General features: G+C 41.6%; 1 protein-coding gene across 1 annotated transcript in view; it reads left to right on the forward strand.

Moving 5' to 3' along the window:
• LOC115764421 (low-density lipoprotein receptor-related protein 2) overlaps positions 1-21,608 on the forward strand; it is a 128,692-nt gene that overhangs the window by 87,651 nt on the left and 19,433 nt on the right. The window contains exons 2-3 of the mRNA XM_030707420.1: positions 17,254-17,409; positions 17,475-17,606. Coding sequence (XP_030563280.1) covers positions 17,313-17,409; positions 17,475-17,606 — 229 coding nt within the window. The 5' untranslated portion in view covers positions 17,254-17,312. The remainder of the gene's footprint in view (positions 1-17,253; positions 17,410-17,474; positions 17,607-21,608) is intronic.

Here is a 21,608-nt window from a genome sequence, read left to right on the forward strand (position 1 = left end):
AGGTCAGGTACTTTTTTTGCTCACTGTAACCAGTGTGTGTGTGGCTGTAGTGTGTGCCTGGGCTGCTACTTCTTGTGGGCGCTTTTATAGCAAATGTGTTGCTTCCGTCAATTTGCAACGTTATCTACATACTGTACTATACAGACAGGCAGCATTCAAGCAACAGCAGCGGCAGCAGCAGCCAGGGGCAGCCAGGATCTATCCTGGCAGCTGGTAGGTGCACACACGCACGTGCGGCTTCGTGTCGACGCATTCGTGTCGGGGTTTTGTACAATTTCATGTTTAATTTCCATAATTTATTTATGTGTGTGCGCTTCTTGCAACCATTCAGCTTAATCCCAACAAGCGGCAGATAAGGACAGGGGGGGGGGGGGGGGGAGTAAAACAGACAAAGCGATAAGGTACTCACTCTTGCCAGCAATTGGCGCCTACGTACCATTGATTGGGAGATTTGCTGAAAGCTTCTGGCCAAAAATTGGCCAAAATCAAAACCAGACAAGCCGTAGTAAGTGCCCTACAGTGAATGCTCCCCTAAACGGATAGTCAAATTTATAAATTGCTGTGTTTTGTTGGTTTCTTTAATAATAAATATTTAAACCACACGCGTTTTAAACTATTCCATAAATGTTATAAGGATAAGTACGAAAGCTCAAGTAAGCTCAATGACCCCCACTGGGCGTGCCACATAACACTCTAATAGACGGACAGCCGGGCGGGCGATGCATAAAGGCGATATACTCATTTCCATTATGGGAACAGTGTATAAAATTAAACTCTCGTTTCTGAAATGTCATGCTGAGAATTCTGCTAGAGAAGTATCAGGACATGTCATCAATAAAATCTTACATGATGCTTACGACAATTTTGCAAAGATTCCCTTAAAACGGCTTTGAGGGCTTTTCAACTGGAATTAAAGACAGCCATTTTGCAAAGTTTTTACTGTTGCTTCACACGCACACGTACACACACACACACACACACACACACACACACACACGCGCACACATACATATGCACGCACACACAGTTTGTTGGAAAATTTGCTTTATTGGCTTTGCCTGTTCTGCATTTGGCAGCCTTCTTAAGCTTTAAAGCTGATGTTGCAATCTGCTTGAAGAACGCAGAGCTTGGGGCACCTAAATTCCGATTGTGTGGTAATCGGCACAGCTGATGAGAGGCGTTGACAGGCAGTGCTCAATAGCATTGGGTGCAAATTAAATAAAAATGCTTGGAGTTATTATCAGGGTCGGGGGGACCTGTTGTTGTATGTGTGCTTAAGTATCTTTTGGTTTCATTTCGCATTTCGTTTCACATTGCTTTGTTGTGGCATTAATTTGCATGCATAAATATTTCAAAAGGGCGCCCAATCTCCACAACACAACAACAAGAAATGCTGGCATTCGCAGGACCCTCGACTGACAGACAGCACTCGGTGCCCGCCCCGGCAACGAATGCCCTTTTTCAGAGCACCAGCTGCCCGAAAATGGCGTGCAGGTGTTGTTCGGAAAGCTACCAGCAGGCGGTGATCCGCGGTGCCGAATGCCAGCAAATAAAATGTAATGAAAGCCTCAGCCAAATGAAATTTTAACGCACACTCACGCAAACACTGAAATGCCTGGCGTGTGTTCTGTTGTGCAACTTTTCAATTACACGACTATGCAAAAGCTAAAATCACACGTAGAGCATAGCAGTGGTGGTGGTGGGGACTGGTGGAGACGATAGGGGACTGCGTAACCACCGCCCACACACTCTCCAGCCAAGTCGTGGAATCCGAGTGCAGCCGTAACAGTAAAAGTAAACGTTAATTGTCTTTTGTGTTTGGCTAACTTAAAATCACAGTGAAACAACATCCTGTCCATCACGCTGATTGAAAATCACAACACTTCTCGGCTTAGATTTCCATTTAAGGAGCGAATGCAACTTTAGTTTTAATTATTTTTCTCTTTCGCAATATATTTATAATGAAACATTTCACGTTTCGCAACGTCATCTGGTTTCTGCTTCTTGCAAATTTTCTATTGATATAATTACAATTTATTGAAGTATCATCTGTTGCTTGTTTTGAAATCTGACATTTTTTATGTGGAAGAAATCGCCATACTGCATAAATCGATTGTTATTCTTACCATCGGTTGCAGAGTATTTTTAATATTTTAGTTTATTTTCGGTTTTAAATAACACTCTTTTTAACAGAAGCCATTAGAAAGGTGTACGCATTTGTTAGTCAAGTAATATGAGAGTTAAAAGCTTAGTAGAGCCTTGCGAAAGGCGTTCCCCAGAGAAAAACAAGCGAGGGTTTGAGGTCGCTACCATAAATGCTACCTAAATGCGTGCATATCCCGTTTAATCGGTGGTGAGCTGCTTGGGTCATAGTGGGTGAACCAACGACATGCAAAAACTTTACCTGGTGGCTGTTATTACAAGCGGCATGCAACTTGCCGGAAAGCATACTTTTGAAATTTCAACTTGCTGGGCCGGGCGTCAAAAAATGCACTATTTGCGACACTATTTAATGCAACAGCAACAGCAACTGCAAAAATAATAAAAATAAAAAGGGTGGGCGGAGGGCGGATGGTGGAGTAAGGAGTGAGAAGTGTGGAGGGGGCATAACACGAATAGCAACAAGAATAACTCCATATAGCTGCGCCTTTTGCCCATTCTCATGAACGAAAATTGAATTCAATTTTTATGCTTTTCGCTTAATGCGTTCGGCGCTGGGAACTATGCTATTAACTTTGCTAGTTTCAGCTGCTTCTTCTACACGTTGCTGTTGCAAGAAGAACAACAGTGCCAGCATGCAGTTGCAACAGCAACAAGAAACTCATTTGGTTCGCACACTTCACACGAATAGAGGGACTCGGCTCCCTCGCGGCAGTTGCCTTGCAAATTTTTGCCAACAGTCCATGCCAAGGATCTGGCTGCTCCATTTTTGTGTCTCCTACTTACTCTGTCTCTCTCTCTCTCTCGCTCTCTCTCTTTCTCTCAGACCGTCGCTCTGCTCTGGGCGCTGCTGCTGCTGCAACTTCTCATCTGTGGCGTGTGTTTGGCCAACCTGTTCCCTTGCTGCTACTTCGCGCTTGTTTGCATTTAAAGTAAAAGTCGCAACATTCATTTTGCTGCTTGTTGTAAATAGAAACGGCGGCAACAACAAGCTGGGCACTAAAATTTAACAGTGCCACCATCCGCTGTCGCGTCTGTCAATATTATATACAGCCGTTGCAAGCTGACTGTGGCAACCCCAACATTCGCGCAGCACATGCACCACCAGCACCAGTCGCTTGCCACATTGGAGCATAAATATGCATAAAAATGTCGCCTCATTCAAGCTTTTATTGCATTTTACGTTGGGGTCACTGCCTGTGTGTACACAACGCCCTTCCAAGCTCCATCTCACTCTTAACTCACTTGTATGTGTGTGTGTGTGTGTGTTAGTGTGTCTCTATGTGTTTGTGTGTGCAACATTTGCATCACGCTTTGCTGCCTTTGTATATGAACTATATTTTTATTGTTCCCTCTCTTCTACCCTTCCCACCTCGCCGCACCCTAGGCATGCGTGCGATGGCCTTTGCTAATGCTCTATTTAGCTTTACAATTTGTGAGCATTGCATTTCCCAGATAGCATCGGCACAATATTATGATTTTATATTATGACATTATGCATAGGAAATGGAGATATACCCACTCAAGGTATTGTCATTTAAAGCGCCACTTGCCGCACAACTTACACAAACACGCATAGACACACGCACACAGGCACACTGGCACAAGCCGCAGGGACTCTTAGGTTGGAATTGGACTTGGCGCTCGGGGGGGAGGCGCCTCGGGACATTGCATGACAAACGTGGCCACAGACAGGCCACACATAAGAAAAGTAGCTGCTAGACACACTTACGAGTAAATGCAAGCCATATGGCAAAGAGTATGGCAATCGAGCAGAGCACCAGGATGGGGGCGGGGGCGGGACAGGCGTCACCCAAGTACTGAGCACCTTTGCATGCTAACAAAACATTTTAGCTGCCGGGCTATGGGCGAACGGTGCACAACTTGAAGAGCCACCGTATGCGGAGCAGCTTGCCTCAAGTGCATTAGTTTGCAGTTTACTTTGCAGTTTATGAACTGCCTCAAGTTGAGGTAATGTGCATTATTTTGGCGCTAGCAATGTGACCAAGTCGTAAAAACTTACTACATTATTGATTTTGCCAAAGCAGAGACAATAACTTTAGTTCTTGCCACCAGACACAACACAATGCAAATAAATTGCATAAAGTCCCAACTCGCTTATTACTTTGCGATCCTATCTCAGGATAAATAGTCTCCACACTCTATATCAGCAGCCCCTAATGAGTCAAAAAATAAATAACAAACACCTTTCAGTCTAGCTTCATTCAACAATGGGGTGGACCAGTCGACAGGATATAGACTTAGAAGCCTTCGTCGGGCTCTGATACCATTGAATCTTCTCCCTCTTAGTAGGTGCATGATGCAGATGAGCTGTTCACTAAAAGGCACAGGCAAAGGGAGCGGGGAGGGATTCCTACCAACAGTAATATACAAGGGCAGCAACAAAAAAAAGCGTATACCTCTTCGCCCGTCTATGCGATTTTCATAGACTCAACTTAAGCTAAGCCGCTTTCGGTATTATTTAATTGATTTTGCCAAACACTTCATTGAACATTTCAACAAAATCACATTAATTATTTGGCGAGTATTATTGAATATGCCAATCGATTGAAAATGCTGTAAACAGACCAATCCGCACTAATGCCTAATCTATGACTGTTTTTGGTATTGTGGCTCTTAAGCTGACAAATTGGTCAACGGAATTGGTAGGATAGCTGCATTTGCATTGTTTATTTGTGGCACATTATGGCTTTTGACTGCTCGACTCGATGCTGTTGCATATTTTGGCTAGCATTAGCAACTTTTTGCTATTGTTAATATCCATTTCCATATGTATTTGTTGCAATTGTTGCTTTTGTCGTCTATCGCCATGGTTACCGGAATTCCTTGAGCGTTTTGCATATTTCATAAACTGAAAAGCGTTCGGTTAGAGCTAGACAAAAACAATTGTCATTGTCGTTTTCAGTGTGCCAGATCCAATCTCTTAATCCTTTATCCCAGTGGCAAGCTGTCGTTGCCATTTTATTTTGAATCACAAAATATTCATAACAATAATTTGGTTTTAATTAAAACTGTCCCGGCTTTTTGTTATTTATTTATTTGGGTCAACGCAATTGGAAATTTCACAGTTCAGGCAAAGGCACCCACTTGCCACAGTTGCCTTTTGTTCAACGACACACACACACACACACACACACACACACACACACACTCTCACGCACACTCACACAGACACCCTGTTATGCTCAAACGTACACAGCACGCATGCATAATTCATTTACAAGTAGGTAAATAGATATTGTATACTTGTATAGCACTTAATACACTATATATTGTTTAAAATATATATATGTATACGTAAGGTATATATATCACAATTGCTAGTTCTGTGGGCAAAACCTATAACAATTTAATTAATTTTCCTGCTTGGCCTCTGACGACCTCTGACGACCGTCTCCCTGCCTGTTGGCTGTCGTTTAGAGGTAAAATATTTTTAACTGCAAGCCCATTTTAATGTAATCCTTGGGTCGACGACATATTGGGTGCCTGCAGGCACTGACTAATGAAGATCTATTCGAAAGTTGTACCACAATTAGATCAGATAACTATCTGGCAGCAACTATTGAGTACTTCCAACTTGAATGTCTAATAACTACTTGTCTGCAACGCAACTATCCTTTACTCTATTCAACATTTAATAACCATTTGTAGCCGAGACTTATGTGAAATACTTATCCTTGGTTCTATTAATTGTAAATCAATTATTAAACTAACGTTTTCTGGGATCAATCAAAACTTTAACTTAAAGACTTTTCGTGACATGTACATACGAAACACTTTCTCATTTTAATTAAATATCTAATTAAACGTATTTTCCCCATTGCGGGAAATCCACTTCGCTGAGTGGAAATGAGTGTAGAACGGGGGGTGTAAAAGTGATAAGAAAAAAATACCCGCTAGTTATTTATATAGGTGAAATCTTATAAGAAAAAAATGTAAAAATTGCTTGCATCTGGAATTGTTTTATTTGCGCTCCTGCTCGCCATGGCGGGCAGATTAATGTCTTGCAGTTGCGGGTGCTACGAAGACTGATCGAGTGAACGGGGTTCAAATTACCGACGCCACCGAAGCGGAAGTGAAAAATAACACTTTGTGCGCCAAAGTGGCGAATTTAATATTTCCGGTCCAGTACCCACGCTCTGGCATTGGTCGCATGGCCGCTGCACAGCCTCAGGGTGACCACTTGGCCATCATCAGCCCGCCGCTGTTGGCGCCAATGCTGCTGTTACCGCTGTTCCCATAGCGCCCGCTGCTCCCAGCTGGCCTCCTTTGGCGAAAATCGGCTTTGCATGCATACCCTTGCCGCATGAGCACTAGCGGCCCAATGCGCGATTCCTGATTAACATTGTGGCATAGAAAGTACAGATCTGTTTAATTTTCTTTAATTATTTGAAACGTATTTCATCAAAAAAGGTAAATAATTAGTTTAATTGTCCATGCAAAATAATAAGTGTGAATAATTATTTTATCTGGGAACAAATCAAATCAATTCTTTCAAAAGTTCAGTAATACTATTAGAATATATTATCCGCTAGCAAATTTTGTTGATTGATTTGCTTTGACGACAATACTACAAGTCTGGTAAATCTAAGCTTACCTGATGTATTTGCTTTCAGGAAAGGGCACTGACGCTGCGTTATATCAGGCATTGTTTTTTTCTCTGTTTTCATTTCGAGTTTGTTGTTGTTGCTGTCGTTGCTTTAGTAATTGTTGGTTACCCTTTACAATGGCGTCGTCTACGTAGCCGCTCGACGCATTTTACATTTTGCGGTCGAGTGCATTGAAATTTGGCCGTGTGCTGACCCTAAATCACTGGCCACTGTTGTTCGTTTGGTCTGTCGGACTGTTGGTCTGTCGGTCGGTTGGTCTGTCGGTCGGTTGGTCTGCTGGCCGGTTAGTCGCTTGACTGAGACTGCAACAGTTGCCCCACGGCACTGCAGCCATCGATTATTAACAGCACAGCACAGAAATACAGGGCACCAGACAAAGGACACAACCGGGCTGGGTGGGTGGCAACGGTGACCAGAGGACAGCTGGCGGTGCGACGCGCTACCCCTTACATCGCTGCCTTGCCTCGCCTCGCGAATCGGCAATCGCCATTCGCGTTGCTTGCCGTGATTTACGCGGTGCGGAGTGTCGTTCAACGACACACAAGGGGCCCACATAGCGGAGCAAAGTTGAGGCTTTAAGCTTGGCCAATGCATTCCATCAATTGCAGCAATTAAAACGCAAAACGCAGCAATTTCCAATAATGTGCAGCCGGCGTTGGGTTAGACTGCCAACCAATTTATTGCCACACCCACCCAAAAAGAGGCTAAAATGTTTGCCAGCCTAATGCTAATTTCGCGGCGGCGTCTGGCAACGACGTCAATAGCAACCAGCAAGAGTGCTCATGTGAAGAGCAGGACTAGTAGATACCCTGGCTTGGTTATGTATATCCATGTAAAAAACCATATGAGAAATAATAAGTAAGTAATTATTCAATAGCCAGCCGGCATTATTAGGCCTTGCTGCAGACAAATAATTCTTCTTTAACTATGAGCCCTTCATGAGTTTTACGACCGTGGTCGATCTTAGTTGTTTCCATGAAGAACTTTGAAATCGAGCTTTAAGCCGATGTGATATATATTAATAAGCTAGCATTATCCATGTTTAATCTAAGGGAATGTTATATAATTTTATAGAAATTTAACAAAGGCGCTTTAAGAAAAGGTCGTTGAAATGAACATTTGATGAAATTGTCAAAAATGTCATACCTGCGACCTGTGCTGATCGCCAATGAAGCATTCAATCTGGCCATCAAGCAGTATACATACGTCAATCGATATACGTAAATTAATTTGCGTTCTTTGTTCTGTTACATATTTTTCAAACATCTTCAACATACCCTAAATTTTTTCAAAACCTTTCCTTGGGTATAACGAGGACAACAACGCAACTCAGTGAAAGCGCGTGATTTCATTTTGAATGCGTTTCAAAATTTGAAATTAATGCGACAAATGTTGCGCAGAGCAGAAGGACACAGTCGCCGCTTGGCTAATTGATTCGATATGGCCCTAACACTGCGCAGCAATTTTTGGCATTTAATTTAAACGCAATTGGTCAATACGAAATGGACAAAAAGTTTTATGCCCGTACCACCACCTCGACCCTTGTCTTCCACAGCATGCTGAGTAAGCTTCGCAGACAACAAAAGGCGTCTCAGTCATAAAATGGCAGCTGCAAAAGGCGCTTTAAAAGACGCAGTTGCGACCTATACCCTTTGGCCCTTTGCCTAGCTGCAGCAAAACTTTGCGGTGTCGCGTTGGCTAATGGCGCTGTCTCCTAGCAAACAGACACACACACGCACGCAGTGTACACACAGCATACGCACACACAGCACACAGCATACACACACATAGCATACAACACATGCTCTCGGAAAATAGCAGACGACGCGACCGGAAATGCTTAGCTGGGATTTCTCGCTGCGACGAGCCAAAAGGCAGGCGCTGACAATGTCATTTGTTTCCGGCTACGTGCACTTTGCACGTGCTCGTTGTGCTTGTTGTTGTTGGTGTTGTTGATGTTGTTGTTGCTGCTGAACAGCTGTCAGGCAACTTTTTGGAGGGCAAACGCTTGTCACCTGCTGCGGCTCCACTGCAAACCAACTTCAATTAAACATAATTTGTTGAGTTTATAAGCGCCAGACACAAACATTTATTGTCTGTCCTGTCTCTTTTATCTCTCTCCCACTCTCCCTCTCTCTCTTGCTATGTTTGTCTGTCAGAATCTTCAGCTTTGAGTTGCAGCTGCCCCGCCCTCAATTGCCCCTCCCCAACCGGATCAACAAAAACGTCTCTCGCACGACGCCTTGTCTAATTATGCATCTAATTAGCGACTGTGGATGCTGACGCAATTCTCGCTAAATTAATTTTGCAGCTTGTGCCATAATAAAAGCCGGTCCACAAAAGATGCACAAAGCCAACTGAAATCCACACACAACACACACACACACGCAGTCGCCCACACACAAATTTGCAATGAATACTCGCTTTGGCTTGTGTATTCAATTCAAAGACAAAACACGCACAAGAATGAACAGCAAATCCGTTGAAACTAAGACTACTACTCGTCCCTTAAAGGTTATACATCTCAAAAAATCAGTTATGTTAGCTAACCGCAAAATGCAAGTCATAAACATATGCAGACCCATATATATACATTTAAAACATGCACAAATTGATCCTTTAGCATATCCCAGCAGCGTATTCTAACTGGACTTTAATAGACACTTGTTAATAAGCAGATAGTTGTTATGTGATTTATCGAAGTATCGGTTGTCCATTTGGTTAATTTTCAAAGGCATGTCATGCGGACATAAACATATTTTCATCCACATTTAAATAAAAAGTGATCCTTTTAACGAGAACATTTTGTTTTCCACATTAAATCTGGTAATTGTAGGCAACTCAAAAACTAGATTCCTTCCATTGCAAGCAATATTTATACCCTTGTTTCACATTAAATCCATCCGTTTGTCTATCCGGCCAGTTCAGACCACTTCATAAACCACTACATAGCTGCCGCAGTCGAGATCTGTTAAAAACTGATTCCCTTTTTGAAAAACTTTTATATTTTGCAAATTATCCCATTCAAACTTTTTCTTCACTTGTATGCACAATCAAATCGGCATCGGATTACTATATTAGTTTTATACATATATATATTTGAAAATAAATCATAGATATAGTTTTTGTTAAAGAACTTCTTTAAGCATTGTATTTAAATATGGTGCACATCTTTTAAATAAATGCTGGACAGATCGTTAGCTTTTATGGGCCATCCGACCCAAAAGGATGCTTCAGAATTTGGGAACTTTTACTATTGGGCCGAGACTTTGTTACCTTATGGCCAAAAACTTTAAATAGTTGAGCATTTAACTGCCAGCTGGCCCATAAGGGTGTTTAGTTTCAAACTATTTTCATGTTCGGCTACTTGGCGCATCTTTGATGTCTTGGCCAAAAGTTGCCTAAGACCGATAAAGGAATCAGGGAATCAGGGCGCTGTCGGCTTGCCCTTGCACGCTGCCATTTTCGCCACGACATTATCAAAATGCACGTTATTAGGTATTATATGTTGTTGTTGTGTTTATGTTTGTTGTTGTTATTAGTATTGTTGCTGGCGTTGTTGTTGGCGCTGCTGCTTCTATTTGTTTTTATTGTTATGGGTAATGTTATGGTTGTTGTTCGTGCTGCTGCAGTATCAACGGTTTTAAAAGCTTACGAAATATTTGTAATTTTGTCACGTTTTAACTTTGGCGACGTCACTTAAAATTACATTAAGAAAAAAAAAAACGAAACGAAAGTTGAAAAAAAAAAACGAGAATAAAACAAGTGAATGCTCAAGCAAAGAGTTCTCGACTAAAGGATATCCCTTACCCAGCGCAGAGTAAAAAACAAGAGCCTTAAATATGGATGCCGAGAAATAGAATATACAGCTCTATCCCTCTCTGGTTCTTTTAATATAAATAAATATTAATATATATTTCAAATTTCAAGTCTTGACTTCTGACTTTGGAGTTGTTGCCCTTTTACATTATACAAAGCTCCATATAGCCTGTTTTTCCCATTTTCAATGGGTACAGGGTATAAAGCACAAAGGAAAAAGTATTTATCTGCGATTTCAGCTTGTTGTTGGTTTTTTGTTAGACTCGAAAAAATCAAAAGTAGATGGATGGGTCGTGAGTCAGTTGTTGGCATCCTGCCTAACATCCTGCCCAGCTTCTGCAGCTGCTCTGCCTGTCAGTGTGTGTTCCTGCCTTCAAAGTTGCACACGTGCTGTGCCTTTGGAATAGCTGGGCAACCACACACTTATATACGCACACACAGCATTTAATGAAAATCATGCTGGCCAGGCGATTGACAAACAAAGAAGGCAATGAGAGCGGATCCAAAGACAAATAGAAATGCAAATACAAATACTATACGTTGAATTCTCAACATGTGACTGGAAATACTTATGTGATATGCAAAGCAGCTCAGCAACCACTCCACCACCCTCAGCTTTGAGTGTGTGTTGTGGAGTTGTGTGTTCCAGTTAAAGCATACTAAAACTTAGCACAAACTTGTCATATTTTGCCATTCGAACACCCCCAGCTAATTTTCTATGCTCGACACATCAGCACAGCGGAAAGAGTGCATCGAAAAATATGCGCAGGAAAATACAAACATTTTCGGGATGCCTGAATATTTATTACCCTTGCAGTCACTGAGATACATATGGACATATAATTCTCATGCCTCGTAAATTTCTTGCATATTTTCGTAGAGCTATTTCATTTTTCATAATCTTTTTTAATTATATCTACATATAGTTTTTGTCTTTAGTAAAATTGTAAACACTTGATAGCTTTGCAATAATTTTTTCGTATTATTGTTTTGATTCAGCTATTATTGAGCCAATCAGGTTTTAGTTGCTGTTCAGGATTCATAAAAAGTGGATTTCCAGTCCCAAATTGGTTCAGTTTGCAGCCTTGATAAGCATAATGACTTAACTCGGCGCTGACCGAGTTTGTAAACACTCTATGGAACTGGTGATGGTTTAGAAATTCGTTACACATTGTGTCTGAAAATTGATAATAGCCTCTGCAAGGGTATAAAAAGCAGCTTACTTTGCAAGCATGTATTGCGTATACGATTCGTACATAAATCAATGATTGCTGCTGTGCACAATCGAAAGAGAGCGAAGCAAAGTCGACAAAAAAAATGGCTCCCTGGTCTAAGTATGTCATGAATAGATGGCAGTCCATACAGATTCCCATTACCGAATATAACTACCATAAAATCCCTGATACTGTCAATGGCAAGCGGTAAGCGGCAGGCGGCAGGCGGCAACTGCCAACTGGCAAGTGGAAACTGGCAAGTGGAAACTGGCAAGTGGCAAGTCGCAAGTGGCATGCAACTGCCTTGCATTTAAAGTTTCCACTGTTACTCGATCCCTTTACCATTTCTCGCCCTAGCTCTCGCACTGTTTTGTACATTGCCGTCATGAATTTCCATTACTCAGCCCGGGAGCGACTGAGGCGAGTGACGGTCGAGGCGGTCGAGGCGGCGGCTTTGGCCACAAATGTGAGCTGCGAAGCGCCATAACGCGCCGAGTTACCAGATTCATCAATGAATTTATCAGTTTTTATAGGCAATTTATTATTTATTGATGGCAATGCGAGTCTGCCAGCCCGCCGCAGTGTGGCAACGTCTGCATAAAGTCTATCCATCTCTAGCCATATCTAGCATACTTTTCAGAGCGAGGCATGTGCAGAGCCAGCTATGTGCAAGTTACTGGCAACAGATTTTGGACGCTGCGCTTGTTTATGGCACTTTTCGCTTCACTTTTTGTGAATGATGCTCCAAAAAAACAAGCATGACATATTCATATGTGCCAGTCTGCGTGTGTGTGCGTATGTGTGTTCAATGTAGTTGGCAACGTAAAGAAAAGAAATGGCGCAAGAAAACGTGCAGAAAAATAGAACTTTGAGTCAATGACTGTTATCCAAAACTTGGAGTCGCATTTGGTTTGACTACAGTTATGCGAATATAATGAAGCCACATAATGGCGCACCACCCCTCACTCTTGAGTGCCGCAAATTGTTGCATACCACTTGCTGCAATCAAGTATACGCCGCTTGGCCAGTTGCCCATAGCTCAGAGCTATTGGTATGTTTGTCTGCCTGATTTGAGGTTGGCAACAGTTTGTGTTGCCGGGCATTTAGTTGGATCGAATGTTAATGCTATTTGCGTGTGGCCGTGGCATATTAATTATTTATAATGGCGCATTGATTATTGAAAAGCATAAAATAAGTTATGAATATTACAATCTGCGTGCGAGCCTCTAAATTACAATATGACAAATGGCGGCCACAGCGAAAAATATTATATATAATAAATTACAAGATTTAATTCAATATGAAACATAGCACTGCAGTCGGGTACAGCCGACCGCCCAATACCCTGTTCAAAGTGCAAGTGCAAATCAGACGAAAAGTGTCGACTAGATTATTAGATTGATCAGATTAGATCGTCTTTGAATTGGTAGGAGTTCATAAGGCCAGATTCCGAACTGTGTAACTTCGAGTCTGCATAGAAACAAACGAAAAATTTGATTGATTTTTAAGTTTCAGAAAGAAAGTATTGTACTCGATGCTAGAGTATATTAAATAAATCACAAGTAGCGTTCATATACAGTCTTATACATATTTACTAACCAGTTCGCATATGCATATTTAAATATTACGAAATGCATTAATGGTTAAAATATAAATATTGATAATATATATGCTTCATAGCCATCGGGCTATTAAAATACCAGCAACAAAAATACCATCAAACTCTACAAAAACATTTTATAAAGATATGTAACGAAGCGAAAGCAAATAAAAACAATACAAATAAAAGTGCTCTAGTGGAATGTGGACGACAAGAAGATACCCTGTATATCTGATCTAGCTACCGAGCTATCGATGATTCGAAAAAACTCGTTCTGCGTAGACCATGCATTCCAAATGTAAGGTCGAATGTCTCTAATAGTGTCTGCAACCCGTTTGCAATTGGTACAGGGTATACAAATTAAACAAATAAAAATTAATATACAATATTTAAGTGCGCAAGGCAACCAAAGGCAACAGCCAAGCAAACAAACACGCACACACTTGCACACACACACACAAGCACATGACAAAAGGAGAAAAAAATTTAAATAAATAAATAAATGTAACCCCAAAAAGACACAAAGTGGATGACCTGATGAGGTTGGGGCTCTCATCAATGCGACCCACGCGTTGTTCATTATGCGATTCGAGCGAATTTTTGTATATCTTTCCAGGGTATACATGGTATTTTGTTTGTGTGAGTTATCTCGAAAGATGATTATTGGCCACTTAAATACCTTAAATCGGCCCATTAACCTTTGCCGTTTGATGTACCCAGAAAAATTTCCACAAAAAGCTTGTAGTCTCCAAGAGGTGCATACTCATATCATTATTGCTTGATCTCCCACTGATCAGCAATTGACTCAGCTATGGCTATGTATTCATATAGTTACTTACTAAGTATTGAAATTGTTAGGATTAAAGAGCATGCACGCTCATTTATTGAATTATTCAGCTGACCACCTTTTCAATTGTATTATCTTAGCCCATTTTAAAGAGTTCAAATGTGCTAGCCAAATAAATTTCAATTTCATTTCAAATGAACTTAATGCGCGAATGATTATGATATTGAGTTCGCAGCTGCTGGGGCAATTTAATTTGGAAATGAATTCAAGCTGAGGTATCCGGCAGTCGAGAGATGCGCTCAGGCTTTCATACAAACAGCTGCAATAAAAACAAAGGTGTGCAGCAGACATCGCGGCGCCAGAGCATTGCCAGACCAGCGCGTCGGACAGACAACTGGCATAATTGCATGCTCACACATCAGGCTGGCAGACTGACAAACAGGCAGATGGACGGACAGATGGACAGATGGAGGGACAGACGGACGGGCCACTTCGTCCGGGGACTCATTAGTATGCACACAGGCGGCCTATTATTTTTAGCGCTGACGCGGGCGACGACCAACTGGCCAGCCGAGTTGTGGGGCGGGCACACGTGTCCGCTGCTTTTTCCAACGTAATGCAAAATTTTTTAAATGTATATTTGATGACTTTTGCGTTCGATGAACGAAACGGCGCAGGACGAACAACAACTGCAACAGGGACTGGGTCGGTGTAAAATGCCATTGCATACTTCAAAGGGCCTCTGGCACTTATTAATAACAATGCATGCTGCTGCCGGGTGCCTGCTGCATGCCACACGTTGCGCAATGCATGTACTCAAAAGCTCCTATAATTAAGGACCAAAAGCAATTTAAATGCAAATAATACACATGAGTTGCCAATTTACTCACAGCCGGCAACCTGCTAATTATACTATAGTAACACCTATAAAACCTATCTGATGGAGCTGTGTTGCAGTTGCATCTGCATCTTCCAGTGCTGCCAAGTGCTAAACAATTGCGGCCTAATTTGTTTGTCAACACTGGCAAAATGGCAACGACGACAGGCGGGAAAGAGATAGATCGAAATAGGAAAAAAATAGGGGAACACAGAAAGGAGAATGAGTTTGGACTCAGTTACGTGCTGCTGCATCCAACTGGGAAGTGACTCCATAAACACGTCTAACAGCAACAACAGCAACTGGGCGAACGTTATGTGACACACGGGAGAAATTAATGCTGCCAAAATGCGCCGGCTGCGCTCATTTTTGCTCTGTCGCTGTGGCACGTTCCCCAAACAGGCACAACAACAATAACGACAGCAACAAGGAGGCAACCAGGCAGCCGGGCACAACCTAGCTAAAAAAGAAGTTGCTGCCGAGATTTAGCCACAAACTTGCCAGCTTTAATACGAGCCAAACATGTTGCTGCTGTCTGCGGCGCAGACCGTGCCGTCTGCCCCTCCCTTTTCATCAGAGTATTTTCTTTTAATTTTAAGAAAGCACCAAGAGTCCCAATACCAGGTTCAGAGGCAGCATCAGCATCAGCATCAGTTCCTGCCGCAGCAGCAATCGTAATATCAATATGTAAGCCGGGGCAGACGCAATGTAACTGGTAATGCCAACGACAAATTCTGCTTATACCCTTGAGCTTAGCATAAAAAAGGATATATGTTTGGGAAACATAATAATGAGTCCTGGCATTTTCTTCATATTGATATAGGTCAGAATCACTAAGCTAGTCAGCTTTGTATCCCCTTTTATGAAATATTATAGTATCAGATATATATAACTGCCGGATTGATAAAAAAAAATGTTAACTTGTTTTTATCAAAGTTCATAATAACACCTTTAATAATAATCTATTTATATTCGGTTCACAGAGTAAAATCATACAAATATGGAATTCAAATCGAGTTTCTTTGCTATCAGTGCAGCTAGTACAGGGTATCATACAGTCATGCTGCAATTTTAACGCCATTCATCATCATTGTTTGTCGTTTTTTTTATTATTGTATCTCAAAGCTTAAAGTTGGCGCAGATGCCTTTAGAAAATTGTTATAATAACAGTGGCTGTAGGAGGGTTCATTTTGTTCAATGTTTATTTTTGTCTCCTTTGTGTAAAAGTTGCTGCTGTTGTTTGTTTTTTTTTTCTCTCTCTCTCGAAATAATGCATAATACAAGCGTCTGCAGGCGGCTGAGGTTGCATTGAGTATGCAACAGCATTCAAGAGCTGTTAACTTTCAATAGAATTATCATGAGGTGGCTAATTTACCGCCAATCTATAGGAAATATTGTGCTGCTTTCTGAGCTGAATGCTCCCTTCTTTTTGGTAATTTTGGCACAAATTTGGCAAAAAAAATTTCAGTAGACTATTCATTAAAAGCATTTACAACTCACCTAAAATTCTAAGAACAAATGCATTTTTCTACTTACAGCTCTCTTTAATAGCTGTTATCTTAACAGCAGTCTGTAATGTTAGCTCCTTTTATATGCAACTATAGATCTCAAAGGCATTAATTTGTATATTATTATATGTTGAGGATATAGTTATATAGATATAGAGACTCTCAACTTCAAATATCACGCTACTGTGATCCTCGACTAAAACAATATTAAATACGAGCCCTTCGAGCTCTGATCGTCGGTTTTCAATTGCCAAAATGATTGGGTCATTTTGAAAACTCAGCTACCGTGGACTTCTATTTAACGGCATGAATTCCTCAATTTAAATAATTTGTAGAAATTACTCTCGTATTTATTTCCTCACGCTTCCTTAGTCTCGTGCATATGTCTTCTGGGCAGAAATTTGTAGTAGGATTACAATTGTGAATATTTATCAATTGATTGCCGGCATCCACTTGCCAGAAGCAGCCAGCATTTGGCAGGCGAGGGATGCTCCCACTAAGATCTCGGTGACAAATCTGAGAGCATCGATTTCCCTGCTGCAACTGCAGCTGCTGTTGTCGATGGCTCAATTTGAGTTGTGCCCCAAACTGAGCGTATACGCAAAGTCTAAATACACCACTGTTTAAATGCTCAACTCTTTTTTTTTCTCTTTGCAGGCGTACGACTTGGTGAGGGCAGCTCAATAGCCGCTTCGAATGCGCCATGTCCACCGGAAATGTTTCGCTGCAACAACGGTAAATGCATAACGCGGCACTGGGTGTGCAATTACCAAAAGGACTGTGACGATGGCGAGGATGAGATGCAATCGTGTCGTAAGTAAAGGCCCCCTTCAGTAAGGTCAAATCAAACAACTGACTTCCTGTTGCTTCAATTTCAGCGCCGCCCGAGTGCGAGTCGCCACAACTGAACTGCGGCCAATATGTCTTCAATAAGACGTACTGCATTCCCCAGAACTATCGCTGTGACATGATCGAGGACTGTGAGGATAAGTCGGACGAGGCGCAGTGCAGTAAGTATTGAAAATATTTATACAAATTGCTCTCCCAGCAAGCGCAGTTTACAAGTTCTTCTATTTGTATGCCCTCGGCTGTCGTCTCCTTTTCAATGCAAATTTGTTGAGTCAACAAATATTTGTGAGCATATCTTTCGCACTGCGCTACACTGCAGCGAGTTGTTCCACCTCTGGAACCCTAAACTCATCTCCACACCTCCACAATCCCCATTAAATTTACAGTTCATTTCAGTTCAGTTGAGCTCGGAGTTTTGTTCGCTTCAGTTTGGGTCGTGTGTGCGCGCCAACAATTTGCTTAGCAAAATGTTTACATTTTATTATACCAATTTTATTTATGCAAATTTTGCCAAATTCACACACACACATGCAGACAGACCGCACTTTGTTAGAAGTTAGCTTTTGGCAATCGCAGAATCCCCCAGAGTTGGCAAAATCCAAAGTTAAGTGTGCGTGTAACCAAGGTGCGCACAGCAAAGCCAAAACCATTTGGTTCTGCTTATGAAAAGAGTAAAAAGAGACAAGGGCAGCTTACATGAGGGGCGGAGATCAGCAAACATCCATTTTTTATATATGTGCTGAGTGCTGAAAGTCAGCAACCCACAGCTCAGACAATTTAAGAATTCAATTTCAAATAAGCTTTTCAAAATAACTGCAACGACACCCCTTTGCACATTTTCTGTTTGGAAATCTTAAGTAGTTGCATAACAATGTTATCATGAAGGCAGAAATCCGGGTAAGAACCAAACCGGCTTAAGCCCGAAATTCCAATTTTGTATATTGACATAAGCTGAACCTTAAGCCAGATTAGCAATTAAAGAAAAGCCAAATACCTGAACTGAACCATTTTTATTTTTGGGTAATTGAAAATTACCTACAAGGGCCTGACTCAGAATGCATATGGCAGCACTGTAGCTTATTATTGTTAATGCCAGTTATTTGTTGTAAATAATAACAAATGAAATAAACAAATATTGACATAGAAAATTGCTGCTGATATTAAACCGTCAGTTGGACTGGAAAAATTATGTTATACATGTTGTATGTTATAAATTAAATTAATCTTTGGAATATTGTAAAATATGGGAGAACAAAGGATCTAACCAAAACTTCGGTTCATAGATGTGGAAAAGGTGATTCACAAACCGAATCCTAAGACAAATCGAACCTTTTACTTGGTTTTGCAGTCTTCGCTGTAATAGAAAGTGAATATTTTTTTGGTCCTCTAAAATTGGTCCACTTCAATATTGAAATATTTTACTGCAGCAGATAATGGGATCAATGCGAAGCTGTATCAAGACAGCTTCAAAGCTTAGGCTTAAACAATTCAATAGAAATTTCCACGTTTCTATCGGCTCAGGTCCATCTGATGCCTAATTGAAATCACATTTTCTTTTTAATCAATCGCACGCCAAGTCGATGGTAGCTTGTCTTCAGATGCAAATCCTGAGAGCTGCCCAATGCTTACACTAGACTCGAAAAATGTAATGCATTTTGAAGGGCTTGTGCTTGACTGGGCTTTGGATGGGTTTAAACGTTTTACTCGGCTCCAGCTCCCGGCTCGTTGCATCTTCATCTTAAGCTCGAAAGGAAAACTCTAGTGCTCTTAGTCGGCAGACCGTGTGCGGCACATTTTGATTAAAACTTTGGCCCACACACACACACACACACACAGACAGGCAGTCAGAGGGAGAGCAAGTTAGGGTGGGCAAGTAGGTGGAAGCGAAAGCCGTACAGGAGGACGTTGCCGGGCGTGAGTGCAAAGGCCAGCTGCATTTATTGCTTGTTATTTAAGATTTATAAATTTAAATATATTTGAGCGGCCAACTCCTAAGTACTCCGTTGCCTTTACAACTTTGCTTAAGCTTTGACTGACGCTAGACAAACGCGCACAACTTTGTCCTCGATGTGCCAGTCCTTGTCCGCTCCTCGTCCTTGTACGCGTCTGTAGTGTACCAGACAGCGTTGCTCCTTGTTGTAGTTGTTGCTGATGCTGTCGTTGTCGTTGTTTTTGTCGCTGTTTTGGCTGCTGCAAGATGGCCAATTTGTTGGAAAGCAGCGTTTTGCTCGTTCCGCGTCTCGTGCGCCTCTATAGGCATTGGCTGGCGCAAGATCAAGTTTAAATTTCATTTTAATTTAATAAGACGCAAGCAAAACTCTTTTTGTCTAAAGCTTTCTCATTCTATACCCTTTTGAAATGGTGCAAAAGTAGGGGCATATGATAGTTGTGCAAATGTTTGCAATCTAGGCTGATCCGACCTCATAAACAGCTGAGTCACTTTATCCATCTCCTGTCCTGTATCTCTTTCTCTTTCTCTCCCTCTCTCTCTCTCTCTCTCTCTCTCTCTCTCCTCTCTCTCTCTCTCTCTCTCTCTCTCTCTCTCTCTCTCTCTCTCTCTCTCTCTCTCTCTCTCTCTCTCTCTCTCTCTCTCTCTCTCTCTCTCTCTCTCTCTCTCTCTCTCTCTCTCTCTCTCTCTCTCTCTCTCTCTCTCTCTCTCTCTCTCTCTCTCTCTCTCTCTCTCTCTCTCTAGCTGCACGCACCTATTACCTTTATTGCCAATTATCGCCCATGTACCGAAAATCGATAAATATCTATATCGAGCCTATCTCTCTGGTTTTTGAACAGAGCATATTTTACACTTTGAGAATGTTTAATGTAACCACTCCCTAAGTTGAGTTAAATTGTTGATACATTACATTGATTTTTGTTATTTACGTACATTTTAATGTAACTCCTGTAAATTATCAGATCGATCGGCCAATTTCCACAGAAGATATTTGAAGAGCATAAATACGGGGTATATTGTGAATGTGACTCATTGTTGTTTGTGTGTTGATTGTTGTCTTAACTGCATAACAATAAGAATAAATAAATACCTACCCTAAATTTAAGACAATTTCAGAAAATATTTTTGTTGTTAAAAAAGGATTCCCATATCTAAAATTAACGAATCCTCTGGCGATTGTGGCCCATAATTAGGGTACACATTCTTTTCGAGATAAATACTAATGTGTGTCGGCTAAAAGCTAAGTGCAGAGTGTCTTTAAGTCGAGCAGCGGCTAGTTTACACTGTCTCTGCTCGTGTCTGTCTCTTACAATAATTTATCGCGCTTAAATGGCGACAAAATGTTCGCTCTTATTGCGTTCTTAACTTATTTATTTTGCGTACGTGTCAACGCGTCGTCTCTGAATGCTTCTCCCCGTCTGCGAATTGTTTGTGCTCAATCTGCCAGGGGCTGTGTGTGTGTGTGTGTGTGTCTGTGGGTGTTGATGTGTGTTTGCTCTGTGGGTGTTGTCTGCGTCTCCGACTCTGTCTCCGCCTGCATCTCCATTTGCATTTGCGTGCGCCTTTGTTTGTTTAATTTATGGCATATAAATATTAGAGCAAGCTTATTTCAACTATTTAATTACTTCAGGTGTGCGTTAAGTTGTTTGTTTTGCTCCTGGAAATTAATGTGAGCTTTTCTCCCTGCTGCTTTGCTGCTTTGCATGCTTGCCACGCACCGCAGCACTATCAAAGCCACCACAAGCTGAGCCTCAGGCACACTAATAGTCTTACAACAGCAAAGAGCAGAGCATTGCAAAAAAAAAAGACAAATAAATTTACTTTCTGCGAGGTCAGAGGGTGCACCAGCATCTGTCAAGTTACAGCCAGCAGTAGCAGCAGCATTGAGTGTTTAATTAAATGTCCTTATGCACAAGCATGTACGATGTGGCGGGAGCGGGAAAGGGGTGTGGGCTAGATTGCTTGCTTTAAGTAGTTACACGACATGCAGCTTTGCTCCTGCCATCAGTTGATGGCACTGCGTCAGTGGAAAAGCAACTCGGCAACTGAAATGGCTTCGGCCACCCACCTGAGCCGCCCTAAGACAACCACAAAGGAAACGCGCGCAAGAAAAAGGTACAGAAAGAGAACTGCTCTTAATTGCAACCTGGATTTCGATGCTGAGCGAGGCGGGCCAGCTGCCTGCACAGGCGTAAGCGTAAAAAGTGCGTAAAAG

This window comes from Drosophila novamexicana, unplaced genomic scaffold, assembly GCF_003285875.2.
Source record: "Drosophila novamexicana strain 15010-1031.04,08,12 unplaced genomic scaffold, DnovRS2.1 tig00000820-arrow-pilon, whole genome shotgun sequence".
Taxonomy (NCBI): Eukaryota; Metazoa; Arthropoda; class Insecta; order Diptera; family Drosophilidae; genus Drosophila; species Drosophila novamexicana.